Below are 20723 nucleotides of genomic sequence, written 5' to 3'. Positions count from 1 at the left end.
TATTTATGTATTCCCCCCAACTTCTGATTATAATGAGAATAGATAGGTTGGAGAGGTTTATTTTATGTTGTGTATAAACTATAAGGAGTGAACCTAGATGATGGAGGCCCATGGAGGAGGTCATGGTTTGACCCACGGAGATCCATGGGGAAGAGGCCCGAAAGACGGTGCCCACGATGGAGATGAAGAAGACAAAGGTGTTACAAGGATCATTATATGTGAATGGGTTTTAATGTTGTAATACCGTAGGCCCACCTTTAGATTGATAATAGGTCCGCAGCGGGCTTAGTGGGTTCCATAGGTTTTAAGCTTGTGACCATCCAATATGGGTGAGCTAGGCTTTTATTTTGCGTGCTATGCATTTTAATTAATGCTTTAACTACTTTCAACATTGAGCATGCAAAATATTGATTATGTGATGAGGTGTCGGTCAAAAACTATTGAATAACTCTCACTTGGTTGAACTAAGTTAAATAGATCCTAAAATAGAAATTAAACAAACAATTCTTTTTCTGTACTTTCCATCCGTAGTAATGCAGTGAGGAAGCTGGTTTCACCAATACATGGTCTCATCAATCGTGGCATGTTTGGACTAAAACAAAGCTGCACTATTACTGTGAACAAAGTGAATACACTTCTGTTTTCCTGTCTCACGATCAAAAAATGGCAGGGAAACCACCGCAAAATCTGAAGCGTCATACTGACTTCTGTGCCTAACGATATACAAAAGCAATATGGCAAGCTAGATGATCTCGCCTCAATTCTCCAATGCATGAAAGAGGTTTATGCGATAACCAAATAAGGATACTAGGTATATCGCCAGTAAAGAGTTCTTTAGAACCAGGATGATTGAAGGGTCCTATGTGCAAGAGCATGGGGTCAAGATGTTATCCGTAATGGAGAAGATCGAGGATCTAAAAGCTAGGCTTGACAATAACATGTACATTGACGTGATCTTTCTATCACTTCCTCCTTGCTACTATCCATTTATTATCAACTTCATATGAACAGGTTTGAGAAGTACATCAATGAGTTGATTAATATGTTGGTTCAATATGAGTCAACAACCAAAAAGTCTGTGTCATCGCTGTTAGTAAGGGAGGCTTCAACCTCTAAGACGACAGGCAAGAGAGCCGGATGCTAGAAAAGGAAGAAAGGTAAGGCAAAGTGAAGGTTTTTGTCGCAACAAGAGACGCTAAAAGCGCTCCCTTTGCTCCAAAGGTGATGGCGCAAGGGAAAACGGAAGGCTGGTCCTCAGCAGCAATCTAGGATAAATGATATTCGTGCCCATTGTTGTGAGAAAGGGCATTGAAAGAGGAATTGTTCCAAACTCCCTCCTAAGCAAGATATGTTAGTTGTTGAGGTTAATATGATCACTTATTTTGCTTCTTGGGTATTGAATATCGGTTGTGGTGCTCACATCTACAATAATTTGTAGGTGCTGGAAAGAAATTGAAAGCTAAGTAAAGACGAAGTGGTCCTAAGGCTTGACAATGGCAAAGCTATTACAACTGAATCTGTAGGAACCATTAACTTAGTAGTTAGTAATCATCCCGATTTTGAGTGTTTTATTAATAATAGTTATTTTTATTTGATGAAAGATGGATTTTCTCATCTGCTGAGTAAATTGAATAATGGTCTGATTAGATTATGATCGCTCAAAACAAACATAAATTAGACAATTTTGACAACACAGATCTGGCATGCAACACTAGGTCATATCTCTCAAGAAAGGATAAGGAGGTTGGTTGATTTAATGAGTCTAAAAATAGACAATTTAAACAACCTAGCAACCTGTGAGTCTTATCTTAAAGGAAAAATGACGAAAAAGCCATTTATTGGACAAAGCACAGTTGCCAGTAGTCTATTGGATTTAATCCTTTCAGAAATCTGTGGGCCACTGAATACTCAAGCCAGAGGGGGTTCTCTTACTTCATAACCTATGGTCACTTACGGTATGGTTATATTTACCTAGGGCTGGCAACGAGTCGAGCTCGTGCTCGTGCTCGTGCTCGTGCTCGTGCTCGTGCTCGAACTCGAGCTCGAGCTCAATCTGATTTTTCAATTTTTTTTAATTTTTTTGTTTATTATTATTTTATTAAATTATAGGAATCACCAATTTTTTACATAAATTTATAAGTAATAAAATAGATTGTAGAATCCATACTATATTATTATTATTATTATTATTATTATTATTATTATATTAAATAATGGGAATCACCAATTTTTTACATAAATTTATAAGTAATAAAATAGATTGTATAATGTATACTATATTATAAATATACCAAAATATAGTTTGAAATTCTAATTTATTGTTATAAATATAAACTACTTATTAGTTTAATAGTAATATAAATAGTAAAATGTAAAAAAAAATTCATTCTGAATAGTTTAAAGTTATAGAAAAGTATCAGTTATCTGAAATAATTCAATTGAAATACACAAAAATATTTTATAGTTGAGATTAATACATGTTCACAATCTGCAGTAAATTTATGTATTACATTGATGTAACTATCATCTTACATTGTTGAACAACATGGGTTAATCAGACTATCAAAATTCTAATCAGACATTAGATGTGATCATACTTACAGAAAAATACACTTGGTAAAATTTTAGACTTATTAGATATACGGATGTCAAGATATCGTACTCGGAGCATAAGAATAATCATTCAAGTCGGTGTATCGTAGAATCAGGCCATGTGATTTTAAATCAAACCGTTCGATATGATTTAATGAACACGGTCTTATATATATTTAAATTTGGTGTGAATCGGATGCCTAAATTTTAAGATATAGTAATTATTCTTTAATTTTTTTGATCTCATTATATATATGATAAAATAATAATTAAAATTGTTCAACCATCACTATTATTATCATTATCATTATTTTTAGATTAATTCATAGGAATCACTAAATTTTGACATAAATTTATAAATAATAAAATAGATTGCATAATGCATAGTATGTATCCTGCTATAAATATAAAATTCAAAAATAGATAAAAAACCATACGAGAATTACTTGTCAATTTTAAAAAAGTATAAAGCAAAACAAATATATATTAAAATATAACATAAAGTTTATATATGTCATATTAAATAATAATTTTAATTACAAAAAATATTATAATTTACTAAGTTGTTGATTAAATTACTTTTGTATAAAAATAAAATGTATAAATAAAAGTACCATAATTTATTATTATTCAAAATAAAATGTATGGTAATGATTAATAATTATAATATATGGTCAATTTTGATTATAAATTGATCAAATATTAAATATAAAATTAAATATATAAAAAAATAAAAATAAATAGAAAAAGCTCGCGAGCTGGTGAACAGATATAATTGAGCTCGAGCTCGAGCTCAAAATCGAGCCGGCTCACGAGGGTTCGACTCATCTGTCACCCTTATATTTACCTGATAAGGTACAAGTATGAGGCCTTTGTGAGGTTTAAGGAATTTAGACTTGAAGTTGAGAACCAAACTAGTCGCAAAATTAAAGCCCTTCGATCAGACCGACGTGGCGAGTATCTAAGTGGTGAGTTTTTAGATTATCAAAAGGAAAATGGTATAGTCACTCAGTGGATACCTCTCGGGACGCCTTAATTGAATGACGTGTCTAAAAAGGGGAATAGGCCTTGTTGAACATGGTCCGATCTATGATAAGTTTTATCAAACTGCCCTTGTCCTTTTGGGGTTATGTGCTTGAGACAGCGGCTAGGTTATTAAACATAGCACCATCTAAGACAATGGTCCAGACACTATATTACATATGGCATGACAAGCCTGCTTTCGACAAGTACTTGAGAATGTGGATAGCCTTGCATATGTCAAAAGACTAGTGGGAGACAGATTGGATTCAACAGACTAGCCCTTAAATTAATTGAATTAATTTATTTGAATTTGGCCCAATTTGTAAATTGAAAGAGAGAAAGGGTTTGGATCTTTTAATTGAATTAAAAGATATGAAATTTTATGTTGTGCTTTTGATTGAATTTGATTTAATTAAAAATCCATTAAACATAAAATTGATTTAATATCAATTAGATTGAACTCAGTCCATAAAATATAAGCCCAAAACCTTTAATTGACCTAGACTAGATCAAGAAGAAATCATATATATATCCTAAAACCTCAAGGGGCCGCCCAGTTTACCCCTATGATATGTGAAATGAGCAAATACTCATGTGAAAAAAGAATTAGCACATTTTCCTCTTGTATTTTAAAAAATTAAGCAAATTACCCCCATCAATGGTTTAGATAAGGTAATAATTTTCTTAATTTTTTTCAAAACACAGGAAGTAATTTGCTATTTTATATTTTATAGAGGGTAATAGTTCTTGACAGAAGTACATCCCACAATAGTTCCCCTTCCCTCATACTTGATTTTCAGAAAATTGAATACATGAAGTTTCATTTATATTTTACGTGGATTAAATCATCTCAAAATAATTACAATTTTACCAATTAAAATCCGTCACTGATCAGAATTTGATAAAAATCAACTTCCAAAACAATTTTACTACATATATAATGCAAGCAACACGAATAAAGACGCCACGCATACTAAACACAAATGTAATTGTTAATTTGCTCACGTAACATTGCATTAAGAGCATGAACATGATATTATTACTACATGAGTTTCCGATAAACTTGTGGTTCCAATCGGGGCACTGCCTGAGCAATCAAGGGCTTGGCCATTAGCAAACCTCCGTCTGATTCAACCAAGTCAATATTGCTTAGACCATTATGTGGTGTAGTCCAAACAAACCCTTGAATAAGCCTAGCCAAAAGAATGGTTGTCATGATAGAACCAAGCACGACGCCTGGACATCCTCTTCTTCCCGTGCTAAATGATAGCATGCACAACTCGTGATCCACAAGCATGACTTCCGAGTCTTTGCTAACAATGTGGCGTTCGGGCTTGTATACCAAAGGGTCTTCCCAAACCCTAGGATTTCGCCCTAGTCCTCGACGACTTAGCAAAACATGACTACCTTTAGGAATAAAGTATCCACCCACAGTAGCATCTTTTACCGATACGTGTGGGACGTTGAAAGGTACTATAGGATGCAATCTAAAAGCCTCTTTTGCACAAGCCTTGACATAATTTAGCATAGGCAAATCGGATTCATCGACTAGTCTATCTTTGCCTACAACTTGGTCTAATTCTTTGCATGCTCTATTAAGAATATCTGGCTGATTGATCATCTCTGCAAGAGACCATTCAACTGCATTTGATGGATTATCAATTGTGGCCAGCATTAATTCCTGTGGACATACGTAAAACTCAAAAATGAAAATTCCTAAACAACATATATATATAGGAAAAAATGCAAGTAACCCCCTTGTGATATCGCAAGTAACCCTCACATGAAAGGAGTCCTTCCCTGCATTTTTTAAAATACAACAATTTACCCCCCTATGATTTTTAAAATGAAGTAATTTACCTCCCTGTATAAGGAGGTAAATTGCTCATTTTAAAAAGCACACGGGGTAAATTGCTATATTTTTTTCATATGGGATAATGTGTTCATTTTCAATATCACAAGGGGGTCAATTGCTATTCACCATCTATATATATATATAATTTCTGTAAAACAATTACTCCAATTATGACAAGAATGCACAATTCTTTGGGTTTCTTTTTTTTGCTAATATGTTAGCTAAAACAATGATTCATATATGCTGATCTTAAGGGTTTGAGTAATTAATCTATCTACAGGTGCAAATGCAAATATTCATATACTCTTAATGGGTTGGTTGGAATGGGAGTAGAATGCGTCACTCTGAAATAAGGTCTAATCCCTCTTCACTCTGCAATAGCTGTTTATGATTAAAAAAATATTTTTTCTATCTAAATAAAATGTCTTGAAAATTTGTATATAAAATACCTACCAATACATGATACATATTTAAGCATAATCATACACTTCTACAAAATAGAGTTTAATTTAATAGATATTCATATACACTTAATCTATATGTGTATAAAGGGAAAAATTGCGATTGTCGTCCTGTAATTTAGAAACGACAATTTTGGGGATGTATGTATTGATTTTTATAATTTGACACTATAATTTTAAAAATTCGACAAGTTTAGTCCTTTTTGGCTGGAAAAATGCAAGTGAGGAGCACATGACGTTTATAATTGGTTCCGGCCAGATGGGACCAACATTGTCAAAGTTTTAAAGTTATAGGACTAAATCTCAAAATTTGATTCATGCAGGAGTAAAATTACCAACTCCCTAAGTTACAAGAAGAAAATTGCAATATTTCCTAAATAATTAGTATTTTTTGTTGAAAATTCCACTATCTTTTACTCCTTATAGAGAAAATATATTAATAATATATAATTGAAAACTTAGAGCCCTAAAAATATATTCAAGCTCCACAGATCGACATGCCCCCGGCATGGGATTTATCGAGGTTTTTAGAAAATAGAGGATATACTTACAGTAATTTCTGCTTTAATCTCTTGAATTGACAACAAAGAATTGTTGTTTGAATCCTTGAGGTTAATGAGAACATCAAGGATATCCTCTTCTATTGTTTTCATTCCTCGTTGCCACATCTCAACCCTCTTCTCAATTTCTGGATCTTGGTATTTTCTCACTCTCTTTAGAGCATCTTTGAGAATTCTTTTATGCCCATCCAAATCGAAAACCTCCAACCATGGAAGATAATCAGCAATTCCGAACCCATACACGTATTTCAAGATTGTGAAGACTCCTTGCAAATGCTCTTTCTCTTCCATTCCAGGGCCTCCATCCTCCATTCCTGACCCAAAAAACCTCTTATTGAAAATCAATTTTCTAGCCATATTCCCACAGTAATGCTGTGCGGCAACTCTCACATTTACAAATCCATTTGTGAGTGGACTTTGGCTTTGCTTGAACACATATCTGACAAGATGATCACTTTCTTCAACTCTTTTCCCATGGAGCCATCGGTGCGCTGTTGGTGAAAGCACTTTTGTGGCAATAACTCTTCTCATTTTCTTCCACTGATCACAGTTGGGCGAAAAGATTGCTGTCAGGTACCCATTGCTTGTCAGCTTGGCAGATAAAACGTCAGCCCTAGAGGCGAAAATCACATCTTGTTTCCTCAAGAACTCTCGAGCGAGTTCAGGAGAAGTGACAAAGATAACATGGGTGTTTCCAAGGCGGATACATGCTATTTCTGTGTTCATTTCTTGCATGAGTTGGTGCACCCATCGGGACGTTGGCTTATTTTTCATCATTTCAGGGAAGCAGCCGATGATGGGGTAACCCATTATCCCTGGTGGAAGCGGAGGTGTTCTTCTTTTCTTGAGGCATAGCCATTTGTTAAAGATTTTGGTGGCAAAGTATAACGCTAGCAACAAAGAAAGATTGATGAAAAAACTTGATTTGCTAATTTCCATGGCAGCCAACCAATGAAAGGGTAAGGAAATTTGCTGTGGCATTATCACCTGCCATAAATAAATAGTGTGATAATTTTCGCCATATTTTAGTAGGTTAATTCGATGCAGGTTCCATCTAAAGGGCAGGTGAAAGCTACGTTAATGCGGCATTTAATTACATTAAAACAAACAAAAGTTCGCAACACAATACATGTCTGTATATTGTGCACATAACATGAGTTAGGTTGAGAAGAAAATTCTGGAAACTTTTATGGTATTGCAAAGCTTTCGCCCTCTTTTTTACGGTATTGTTTTCTGTAATCAACTTTCTATCCTCAAACTTTTATCTATACTTAATGTTATTTCACAACCACCATTATTTAATTGTTAGAGACATGCTTCGTTTTGTTATTGAAACTTAATATTTAGATGGAAATTAGTTATTTTATTTGAGTATCATTTTAATTATTTTTTTTATGTATGTGATTTTAGCACCAAGAATACAAAAAAAATTATTTATTGGAACGGCTTTTGTAATGAAAAGGCCTATTGCAGCCAAACGAGGAGCTCTAAAATATTTGCAACGGCTTTACTGAAAGTCATTACAATTTGTAACGGTTATTGAAACGGCCTCTAGTGGCCATTACAATCTGGTGACATGGAAAAAAATAAATTTGAAACTGTTTTTGTAATGACCCTGTTGAATTTGATTTAATTGTTATTGTAACGGCTTTTGCTATTGCTTTTGTAACCGCCTTTTTCACAGCTTTGTAACGGTTTTTTGACGGCATTTTGCGAAACTTATAATTGGTTTTTGCACGGTCTTGTAATGGCCTGACGATTTTATATGTTCTTGATGTATTACAAAAGCCGTTACAAATGCAGTTACAAAAATTATTATTTATTTAATATATTTTAATATTTATTTTATAAAATTAACTAAATGAATTTATATAAAAAACACATATTATAATAAAAAAAATATTAATTTAATTAAAAAATAAAAATATTATTACGAAATTTGTATTTTTACAAAATAGAAAAAAATTATCCTAATCTAAATTATTATCCCCAGCGGCCGCGTGTTTGTCGTCGTCGTCGGGTGCATGGGGATCAGCTGTAGGTTGGGGCGCTAGATGATAGGGCCAGTTCGAATGGATGCTTCTAAGGTACCGCTTGATCATCTGCACCCAATCACAGATGACGTCACAGTCCCACGTGCAACATCTGCAAAATGGACAAATAAAAAAAAATATAATTATTTTATAAAAAAATATAATTTTAATTAAAATTAAATAATATTATACTTACCTTCAACTTTTGGAACCAGAATAGCTGGTGCTCCTGTGGGATCTGCGAGATGGTGGCGGAGCACCAATAGTCGTTATCTATAATTTAAAAAAAAGTTAACGTTAAAAACATATAATGTTAATTATTGATAAAATGATATTTTTTTTATAAATTTCAAAAAATTCCCATTTCCTAAAATTACATTAAGGTCCTCTAATTTTCTAAAAATTTCATTTAGGTACATAATTTTTTTAAAAGTTCCATTGTAGTCCATAATTTTTTAATAACTTTATTAAAATTTCTATTTTCCTAATACATTAAGGTCCTGTAATTTTCTAAAAATTTTATTTAGGTGCATAATTTCAATAAAAATTGCATTGTAGTCCATAATTTCTTAATACTTCTAGAGAAATTCCGATTTCCTAAATTTTAATTACATTAAAGTCCTCTGATTTTTTTAAAAATTTTATGTAGATGCATAATTTTCCTAAAAATTGCATTGCAGTCCATAATTTTCTAATAATTTGATTTTAAAATTCCTGTTAAGGCCTTTTTTTTCAAACCTATTATTATGCTATATTTTCAAAAAAAAATTAAATTCAAAAAAATACATACATATTTAATAAAATTACAGAAAATGTAGAAAAATGCAGAAAATTGCAGAATATTATAGAAATTTACAGAAAATAAAAGCAATTCAGAAATAACGGAAAATTTCTGAATTTTTTTTAAAAATAAAGAAATTATGAAAAAATTCTCAATTTTTTTCTTAAATTACAGAAAATAAAAGAAATTTCAGAAATTATGAAAAATTTCTGAGTTTTTTTTAAATTATAGAAATTCCTAAAAAAGTTTCAGAAATTTCCAAGCATCATCACCATAATTTTCAAGCATCATCATCATCATAAATTCCAGAATTTTAAAAAGTAGCAAATTTTTTTTAAATTTTCAGAAATTCAAAAGTTTTTAAATAATGCAGATTTTTTAAAATTACAACATCATTTTCATAAATTAAAATAAATAACATATATTTCAGAAATTAAAGTTACAGACATTTTAGAAAAATTCACATAAAAACAGAAAAATTACACCTAAAAATTTTATAAAATTACAGATAAAAATAGAAAATAATAATAAAAAAAAAAACCTATGGTAGGCTATGGTTGAGGACGGTCGTGGGCCAGTGGACCTATGGTAGGCGTGGTTGAGGACCGTCATGGGCCAGTGGCAGGCGATGGGAGGGGAGACGGGGGTTGGGGTGGGCCGGTAGAATGAAAAAGGCGAAAAAATAGAGAGAGAGAGAGAGAGAGAGAGAGAGAGAGGAAGGGTGGTGGTGGGTCAGCGGTGGGGGGAAGGGAGAAAGATGGAATTAGACAAAAAGAGGAGAAAGAAAGAAAAAATCTGTAAGTGTTGTATATATACTTGGCCGTTCCAAAAATCGTGTCAAAAAGAGTTACTAAATTGAAAAAGCCATTACAAAATTCGTTACAATATATGTTGCTTAATCTAACAGTTTAAAAATCAGTTACAAAGGCTGTTACAAAGTACGGATACGACGTCGTTTTTTTGATAAATTCCATTACAAAAGCCATTCCAAAGCCGTTACAATTAATTAATTAATTTTATTAAAATTTTTTTCTAAAAGAAGATGTCATTTCGACGATTTAATGCTATGCAAACGTATTACTGTACTAGAACAATATAATCAAAATATTAAAGAAATAAATATTTTTGTTTGACATTCATACATGTATGCAGTTTGCAATAAATTTCTATATTCATAAATATTAGTATTAAATCAATGTAACTGTCATCTTATAGTGTTGACTGCATGGGTTAATCGAATCGTCAAAATTATGATCCAACCGTCAGATATGATCACACTTATGAAAGAATCCATTCGGCCAAGTTGTGGCCTTACTGGGTATACGAATTTTGACATATCGTTCCTATAACGTAATAGTAATCATTCAAATTAGTGTATTTTTAAATCAGGCAATGTGATTTAACATCACACCATCTAATATGACTTAATGGACACATTCTTGCATATATTTAAAGTTTGTATGAATCGGGTGCCCGGATGTAAAGATATCGTATTTTCCAATCTGAATTTTTGAAATGGCTCATGTTTTGTTACTGCTTTTGTAACGGCCAGTGTAATTTACCTTTGTAACAACATTTGTAACGGTCAATCGAATTTAGAGTTCTCACCATTTTTTTAATTTTGATTTCAAAAATATTAATTTTTAACGGCTATATATAATTTGGCCATTACAAATACCATTTCCCACCATTTTTTTCGCCTTCATTTGGAATGACCATTTTAACGGTTTCTTATTAGTTTGGCTGTTCCAAAGATTAAATTATTTTGTATCGAATTTTGTAGCGACTTTTGGAACTCTTCATGTTATGTTATGTTGCAGTGACTTTTGTAATGACCTCTAATAAAAAGTTCGTTCTAATTGTCATAGTTTTTGTAATACCGTCTGTTTGTATAATTTCTAGTGTTTTTTCTTACTGTCATTATAACGGCTCCTTATTTTACCTAAAATTAGATAAAGCCGATATAGAAAGAGAGATTAAGGAATACAGTGGATTCTCGGATCCTCCCTCGAGGACTGAGCTTACCGAAAGGAAGGAAGAGTCATAGGATGTCTAGTAGTACCATAAGAAAACAGGCCCTCGCTATGGTGAGCGTAGTGAACACAGTCTCGCAGCTTACCCAATCTCTCAACCTTGCAAATTTGTTACAAAAAAATTGAGCCATTAGAAAAACGGTAGCAAAATTAGTAACGAACAATAAATTGTAATGGTTTTACACACACCACATATTTGTAATGACTTTAGTAAAGGTTATGACCATTACAAAATAGATATATATCTATCACCCCTCAATGACGACAACACTTCCAATCTGTTACAAAACCGTTACAAATTCCGCCTTTTTTTGTAGTGGGGTTCCAACGAGCTTGGATTTCAATGAAGGATTTTGGCCGATCAAGCGCAAGTACTTGAAAAATAAAACCTACAAAATATCACGTTAGCACTCTGATGTTCAAGTTAGTTATGGATTTAGGAATAAACAATCATAAAAATAAATTGTTATGAGAATTTGAGATATAAGTAAGAAATTTATAGAAAAAATTATGGTCAGAATGCAAGTTGATAGCCAAAGTAAGAGTAGAAAGCAATTTTTCAGCTTTTGAAAGGTGTGCTCATTAAGGGACTGAACCTGCATATGTAGAGGGGGCATCCCCCTCTACCGGGACTTTGCTTAGCGCCTTTATCTTCGGAAGGGAAGGGTTAAAATACATACGGATAAGGATTGACTTGGTCTTATCTTTAACTGATCAGTTCACAACAGCACGTCTTTGCTTGGAGAATGACTCTTTTCATGTGAGGACTCTTACTCTGCAGGAGTCCTTCTAGATTTAGAAATCCTGTGTCTAGGGGGCTCCTCCCTTCTCTTAGGTTGCCATAGTTGGGCATTGGATGTGGACCTGTGGCTTGAACAGCTTCTTTCTAAGCCTCCTTCTTAGGTTAGATCTGTGGTCCTTTTTTATGGGCCACTTTCGTCTTGAGTTGATGAGCTTAGCTTGGATTACCTAACCTCTTCTTAGGCCAAGTTTTCTTGGGCCGCACACATCATTCAATGTACTCCACCCTAAGGAAGAAATGTACCCCTAACTATTTAGATTAAGAGCCTTTGTAGCTCCAAAAAGGAGGATCCCACTTTGACATTTTTGCCGCCTATTCACTTTTGCCGTTTTCTTCAACTTAGGGAAGCGTATATTGTGCACATACAATACATGTGTGTATATTGTGCACATAACATGAGTAGGTTGATAATAAAAGCTTTGGCCCTCGTTTTTACGGTATTGTTTTCTGTCCTCAAGTTTCTATCCTCAAATTTTTATCTATAATTAATGTTATTTCACAATAACCATTATTTAATTGTTCAAGACATGTTTATGTTGACTTAGTGTAATCAATTAATTAATCACAGTTGGTTTTGTTCTTGAAACTTAATATTTAGATGGAAATTAGTTATTTATTTGAATATCATTTTAATTAATTTTAGCACAAACACTACAAAAAAATTATTTTAAATTGGAATGATTTTTTATTTTTTTGTAACGACTCTTGTAATGAATTATTTCTAAGAAGAATTTTATAGGCTGGTTTCACATTCTTTGACTCTCACTCCATTGATTTTCTTGATTATTTTAGGGCAAGTTCATCTGAATTTATTGATTTTTCAATTAATTATTTACATGTGAAACCTTTTAGTACTAATTTTTATTCGAAGATGATGAGGGTAGATGAAGAGATACGACCCGAATTCACCAAGAAATTACGAGCTAATGTAAAAATAGCCACACGAGGTCTAGAAGTTCATCATGAAAGTACAATTATTTTACTTAAGATTGGCACGAGGTCTAAAGATTCATAAAAACTGAAATTGTTAAAAAGAATATATACAACCTCAGTCCCCTAATAGCTCGTGTAAGAGAGCCGAATAAACATGAAGAAAACCCTTATAACATCTCGATGGGATTCTCCAAATACCACCATACGAAAGAGATTTCTTGAAGATTTGATACACAACACTTTCGACATGGCTGTTTCAAGAAAGATTTCGTGAATATTCGTTACGAAGGCACAATGTTAATCCTCTATAAAAACCGCCATCTACAAAAGAAGAGGCAGACGACAACAAATGGAGAAAAAGTCCTCTTAGAAATAAACACATCTATGTAGGAATTTACTCTAAACCATATGTTCCCTAAGTTTCATTCATTTCGCATCAAATTGGCGTCGTCTGTATAAATTTAACCGACAAAATGGTAAGGAGACAAGTCTTACTAGGATAGAGGGAAAACCCTAATGAGGAACTAGGAGAAACACCCACACCCCAAGAAAAAACTGATGCAGAGGTGAGAAGGAGATGTACGTGATCATATTGATCAATTTATTGCTGTGATGGAACTCGAAAACCCAAGTGATGCTTTTTATGCAAAATTTTTGGACCTAGTTCTCACAGCTCGCGCCGGGATGAATCTCGAGCTTCAGTAATTGGCCAGAGGGTGTATACACATTTCACTAGAAATAAACGCTATCCCAAAGAACCTGGTCACCTAGTGTAAGTGGAAGGGGAACCTTTGAGAAGTTACATGTAGTGGGTTCACAAGCGAACTGCTTGACGTCCCAATGTGACTTCAAAATTCTTTTCTGGAATTATCTCTCAAGGACTACGGAACAGAGGGCTGGCGAACTCCCTTATTGGATAACCGACAATAAATTGGGGTAATCTTCTAATACGGGATGAAAAATTCATTCTCATAGAGTCGAGGAAATTTACGGTCACAAAGGTCGTCGCTATGACCGAATCTATATTTAGTACATTGTGATCGTGTTCAGACTAATGTCCGACGGGTAACAGCTACTATATTTACTTTCTTTGGGGATGGGCTGTTGCCATGTGACAGACCATCGTCGCATATTTTGCGATGTAGTTTTGAATAGTCATTTTTGCTATACCGACTGTCACAAAGTTTGCAGTTTTGTTTATGACAGTCATTTTTGTGACACTGACCGTTGCAAATTTTGTGTATAACAGTTATTTGTGCAACGCCACTATTGCAAATTTGGGATGGTTGTTTCTGCGGAGATCATTTTTGCAATGCCATTGTCAAACTCTGTAAAAGGGCAAGGATTAAGAAGATGCAAAGTGGCAGAAGCCATAAACTTTTATTTCTCTGGAAGCAATTGTTCAAGAAGAGAAAAATCTCAGTTACAGAGCAGTTCTTCCGTTGTGTATATGTACAGCCTTTTACCAGACTTAACTGAAGAAGAAGGCTAACTACCAACTACCAATCTTTCCTCTGTGTAGAAAAGCGCGAACACACTTTAGACAGCGCAAAACTAATTACATAAGTAAAAACACATTTCCACTTAAACGTACAAAGAAAACGTACACGTCTCTGAGCAAATAAAACGAGCTAAGCTACTGTTCTTCTTCTTCAACCTTGAAATAACTTCAGCTCAGCATATACAGCAGTTGTGGTTCTTCACTCTGCATTTTTACATCCCCTCCTCAAGTTGGACGTGTCAAAACCTTGATAAGTCCTAACTTGGAAACAATGGACATGAAACTCGGCCCTGGAAGTGTTTTAGTGAAGATACCAACTAACTGGCCCTTAGATGAAACATGTGCAGGGGCTATGAAACCTTGTTTATACTTATCCCGCACTAGATGGCAATCAATCTCTAGGTGTTTAGTTATTTCATAAAATACAGGATTTGCTGTTATATGGAGTGCAGCTTGATTGTCACATAAAAAGGGAATTGGAGTAAGGACCTTAAGTTCAAATTCCCCAAGAAGGTTGTATATCCAAGTTAATCCACATGCTACAGAGCCCATGCTTCTATATTCAGCCTCAGTTGTGGAACGTGAGACTGTTGTCTGCTTCTTCATATTCCAGGAAATCAAACTCCCTCCAAGGAATATGCAATAGCAGTTAGGGACCTCCTTGTATCCTTGCAAGTGGCCCAATCAGCATCACAATAGGATAATAGTTCAAAATTAGCTACTGCAGGGAAAAATAAACCTTTGCAACTGTTCCCTTCAAATATTTCACAAGATGAATAGCTGCATCTATGTGTTCCTTGCATGGATATTGCATAAACTGGCTCAATTGTTGTGAGGCATGGCAAATGTCAGGCCTGCTGAATCCTAAGTAAGGAGCCTCCCCAACAATCTTCTATATGTTTCTGGAAGATCTAATTGCTCCTCTGCATAAGCTGTTAACTTGACGCCTGATGGTAATGGTGTGGTTGTAGCCTTGGCTTGAGCTAATCCTGTATCTTCAATAATGTCCTTTATGTATTTTGTTTGTGTGATGGTGAGACCCTCCTTTAATCTAGTAATTTCCAGCCCCAGAAAATATCTTGTTGTCCCAAGGTCTTTAATAATGAATAATCTGTTTAAGTATAGTTTTATTTCTTTAATTTCATGTTCTGTGGGCCTTGTAATCAGAACATCATCCACATATACAAGCAAACAAAAAAGTCCAGCTGGAGTGGTTTTAGTGAAAAGACGATAATCATATTTAGATTAAAATGAAACCATAAGCTTCCAACTTAGCTGTAAATTCTTGGTTCCATTGTCTTGAGGCTTGTTTAAGCTATATATGGACTTTTTCAACCTTCACACATTCTCTTCAGGGATTGAATAGCCTTTAGGTGCCTGCATATATAATTCATCATCTATAAAACCATGTAAGAATGCATTGTTAATATCCAATTGGTGCACAAACCAGTGCAGTTTTGCAGCAACTGCTAACGAGGTTCTTACTGTCATTGCTTTAACTATAGGTGAGAAACTGGCTATGGAGTCTATCCTTTTATTTGATTGTATCCCTTAGCCACTAATCTAGTCTTATATCTTTCAATGGATCCATCAGAGTTAAGTTTCAGCTTATATATCCACTTACAGTCTATTGCTTTCTTGTTTTGTGGCAATAATGCAATCTCCTAGGTTTTATTTTTCTCTAAAGCCTTTAATTCGGAGTTCATAGCCTCTCTTCGTTCCTTTCTTTGAATGGCCTGAGTGTAGGTTCTAGGTTCCCTTTCATGTGATGATGTTGTAATGAAACATTAGTGCATACCGATAGAGTGTACAACAATTGGTATATTAGTTTCTTCCGATACTTGTGAGCAAATAAAGTCCTGAAATTTTGTTGGTCTTATAGTGGTCCTAGTAGATCTTCTTACTTCTGTAGTGTGTCTAGGTTGTAACTCAATGCTTTCTTCCTGGTGTGAGTTTTCTAAGCTCTCTGAAGTATCAGGCTGCATTTCGATTTGAATCTTCGCATTTTTTGAGGTAAGATAAAACATACTCAATGTTTATTTTTGTATTTTTCTATTTTTCAACTTTTCATATAATATATATATATACATAATATAAAACAGACACAATTTGACAATAAACAGTAATTTTTGTTTCCCAAAAATACAATATTAAACATAAAAGATTTATATATATACATATTTATATATATAAATATATATGATTTGAAAATGAACAGTGATTTTTATCTCCCAAATCCCAACATCAAACATACACCACTTATTTTAAAATATTTTAAATTACCCCAAAACACAAATTCAAACATATCATCTATTTTCAACACACACTCACTTATCTCTATTTTTCTCTCTCTATTTTCAAAACACAAAACAAAACAACTAAAACACAAATTTAAACACAATGTCAGTGTTTTGTTCTTCTTCAATTCTATCATGTTCTATAATTTCATTTTCTGTTTCAGCTTTAATGGTTGGAATGGAACATGTTATTGAATCTGTTTGTTGTTCTACGTATGGAAAGATGTGTTCTTGAAATGTAACATCTCTTGAAATTATTATAGTTCCTTTGGTTATATCATACAGCTTATATCCTCTTTAATTATGAGCATATCCTACTAAAATACATTTTGAGGCTCTAGGATCAAATTTTGATTTGTTAGGTAGTGTGTTTGTGACATAACATAAACAACGAAAAGTTCTATAATGGCTATAGTTAATAGGTTTCTCATATAGTGCTTCATATGGTGTTTTCCACTTCAAAAGAGGTGTAGGTAACCTGTTAATATATTTCAAAAATTATGTTCATTTTCTTTTATTAAAATAAAAAATTTTACTGAAAAAAATAATTATTTATAATTTTAAATATTTTGGCACACACAATGTGCAGTATACCGCTAGTCTTGAACAATACACTAGTAACTTATTTTTTCTTTTTATAGATTGCGATTTTTACATTATTAAATACATTTAAATTGTAAAACGACAATAATAACTTATCTTTTTTTTTAATAGAATGCGATTTGTACAACACGACAAATATCTCGGTCTGCCAGTCGCTATGGGCCAGTCAAAGAGGTCGGTCTTCCAGTACATTAAGGATCGAATTTGGCTAAGCTTCAAAGCTGGCGTTGTCGGAATTTATCACAAGCAGGGCGCATGGTGCTTCTTCAAACAGTTATCGCTTCTATGCTTACATATGCCATGAGCTAGTTTCTACTTCCGCTTTCTACTTGTTGGGAGATAGAGGAAATGATGGCAGATTTCCTGTGGCACAATAAGAAATTTGCAACTAATGGCAGGATCCACACGTGAAGATGCGGGCGACCCGCCTGATCTCTTGGGACCCATCTGTCTTGGTAGCCGTCGGATTACCTTACGTCGGAACACCCAGATGATGCCACGTGGCACCCAACCATGCGGTATCGTACAACTATAAATACTAGCATTTATAAATATTTCGGCAAGTGCATTTATTACATTTTCTTGATCCCACACATTCTCCTCTGATCACTGTCGTCCCCATTTTTCTAACTTAAGCATCGAAGGACTTTAATTGGGGGCTATCCGGCAAGACTCACGTTTGTTCTGTTATCATGATCTACTTGTAGGGAGCCCGAGGAGGGATTCAGCGACCCGACCTCAGGGTACCAGGTCCGACGACCTGATCTCAAAATTGTGCGACCTGCATCATAGACGCATTCGCTTGATATCATGGGACAAATTGCACTCTAGGAAGAAGGAAGGAGGACTCGGATTTCGTAGACTGTATATCTATAACTATACACTAGTGCTGGCTCGTGTTCTTAAACAAAACTACTCCCCTGATTCAGAAGTTCTCAACGCTTCAGTTGGCCCATCTGCTTCTTTCATCTGGCGTTGCATAATGGGTACGCAATATCTCATACAGGCGGGTTCTTGTTGGAAGATTAGGAACGGACGAAAAGTTAACATCCTGTGCCACTGGATTCTAAGGCCTCTATTGTTTCGAGTTGTAGCGGCACCACTTTCCCTTGATCCTAAGGTGACGGCTAATGGCCTACTAACAGCAGATGGCACCTAGAATGAGGGATTAATTAAGGAAGTCTTTCTTACAGAGGATGTTGAAGCTATCCTTAACATGGTCGTTTTACGGTGAAAAAAGCTTTCCAGTTAGCCTGCCGCGAGGACCGACGCGAATCTAATGAGGCAGGGGAAACCTCATCGGTTGGACTTGTGAATTGGAAGTTTATTTGGTTAGCACATGTGCCGCCTAAGGTTGGATTGTTTGAGTGGCGGGTGTTCCGGAATAGACTTCCTATGGTGCTGAATCTAACGAAGGGGAGTAAAGACTTAGGGGACTTGTCCTTGGTGTGGAAGTGAGCAAGAGGACATAATACACTCCTTGCTTCGATCTTCATTGCCCCGCCAGGTTTGGGCCATGTCTCTCCTTCGTTGGAGAATCATTTCGCAAGGACATGACAACCCAGAAGATTAGATGAGGAGCTTGCACAGGATGTTGGATAAGGAGGATTTTTGTAGGGCTCTCCTCACCTGCTGGTTTCTGTGGGGAGCTAGAAATAGACTCATCTTTGAAAATACCCAAGTTTCGGCAGGAGAGGTGATGGAGAAGATTAGATGTTATGAAGATGCTCTCAAAAATACTATAGGAGAAAATGAAACTCTAATCCTTAATTGAATCAAATTGTATAATTAATTAATTGCTTTTAATGTATAATACGTACGCTCACATGAAATAATCCATGAAACCAATAATTGATTAAGCAACTACTTTATCAGTACACTACCAGTCTGCCACTAAATGCAAGACATATCAATCGCCAACATCCTTTGTAATGAAAGAACTGGGATCAAGTGGTTTAGATTGGGTAAGTAAAGGATTTAGACCCCATTTATTTTGATTTATTAGTTTGAATTAAAAATAAATAAATAGTATAGCTTTATCAATTAGTAATTGGTCTGTCCAATGAATTTACTTAGGAAAAAAATAGGAGGAGAAGAGGAGTTAGTATCATTTAATAGGTCTAATTTTTTATAAGTTTTAATAATGTTTTAATTTAATAATTAAGGTTGAAGTCTCCTAAATACGTTCAAAGTTATGAGTTTGAGTTCCAGCCGAGGTATGGGCATTTGTCTTACTTAATGTAAATTTATACTATAAAAGTATGTAAAATTTAGTGATAAAATAAATTAAGTGATGATTTTAATATTGTCATTAATTACATATATATAATTTAGTGACAAGAATGTTTCATTTATCACAATAATGAATTTCATGATTTTAATAAATTACTATTATTTTACGAACATTGTTACTAGCAAAAATTAGTGACAAAAATATATACACAAAGTTGTCACTAAATACAATGAGCGACACATGTATAATGAGGATATTATTGTCACTAAGTTGCCATTAAAGTTGTGTCACAAATTGTATATTTAGTGACAATTGTCACTAATATTTATATAATGATAAGATAAAAATTATTATCACTTATATTATATTTTTTTGTAGTGTTATTGATTGAAAGCAACGTATATATCACTTCACTGATATTCATATAAATATGTTATCAAAATTTCTGTAAAAATAAACTAATTACCAAACATGAGGGAAAATATTTGGGGGAATCGGAAGTTTACAACAGATAATGAAAATTAAATTACTATTTTAAGATAATTATAATCATACATACTTATAAAATACTTTAAAATATATACATATTAACTATATTACATGATGCTGGTCACACAATTTGGGTCGAATTGCTGAATCTGGTATCCTGAGATCGGGTCGCTAATCCCTCTTTGAGCTTCCTACGAGTGGATCCTGATAACAGAACACGCGTTAGGCTTGCTGGGTAGCCCCAACTAAGGTCCTTCTATGCTTAAATTAGAAAAGTGAGGTCGAAAGCAATCAACGGAGAGCTAGTAAGATCAGAAAACGTAATAAATTCACTTGTCATAAATGTTCATAAATACTGGTAGTTAAAACATACAGTACCTCTTGAATGCTTGCCACGTGGCATCATCTGGGTGATTGGGTGTCAGATGATCCGACGGCCAGAAAAGCGTGCAGGTGGGATGAACCAAGTCAGACGGGTCGGGTCGGATGCGCCATCATGCTCGAATTTTTGCCTTTTATGGTAGATT

At 34.2% G+C, this 20723-nt stretch overlaps 1 protein-coding gene across 1 annotated transcript; it reads right to left on the bottom strand.

The window, feature by feature from the left end:
- Positions 1-4601: 4601 nt before the first annotated feature.
- On the bottom strand, positions 4602-7711 carry LOC105157077 (phenylalanine N-monooxygenase CYP79D16). The gene is made up of 2 exons (XM_011073371.3): positions 6483-7711; positions 4602-5296 (listed from the first exon to the last, which is right to left on the bottom strand). Exons 1-2 carry the CDS (start codon positions 7470-7472, stop codon positions 4658-4660), a joined length of 1629 nt encoding a protein of 542 aa, XP_011071673.2. The 5' UTR covers positions 7473-7711; the 3' UTR covers positions 4602-4657.
- Between the last annotated feature and the right edge of the window lie 13012 nt (positions 7712-20723).

Source organism: Sesamum indicum, linkage group LG3 (genome assembly GCF_026168435.1).
Source record: "Sesamum indicum cultivar Baizhima isolate 11 linkage group LG3, ASM2616843v1, whole genome shotgun sequence".
In the NCBI taxonomy this organism is placed as follows: domain Eukaryota; kingdom Viridiplantae; phylum Streptophyta; class Magnoliopsida; order Lamiales; family Pedaliaceae; genus Sesamum; species Sesamum indicum.
This window is presented reverse-complemented; position numbering and strand designations above follow the sequence as displayed.

Coding starts and splice junctions, on each gene's coding strand:
- LOC105157077 (XM_011073371.3), bottom strand. CDS start 7,472: ATGCCACAGCAAATTTCCTTACCCTTTCATTGGTTGGCTGCCATGGAA. Junction 5,297..6,482: donor AGATTAAAGCAGAAATTACT/GTAAGTATATCC, acceptor GTATGTCCACAG/GAATTAATGCTGGCCACAAT.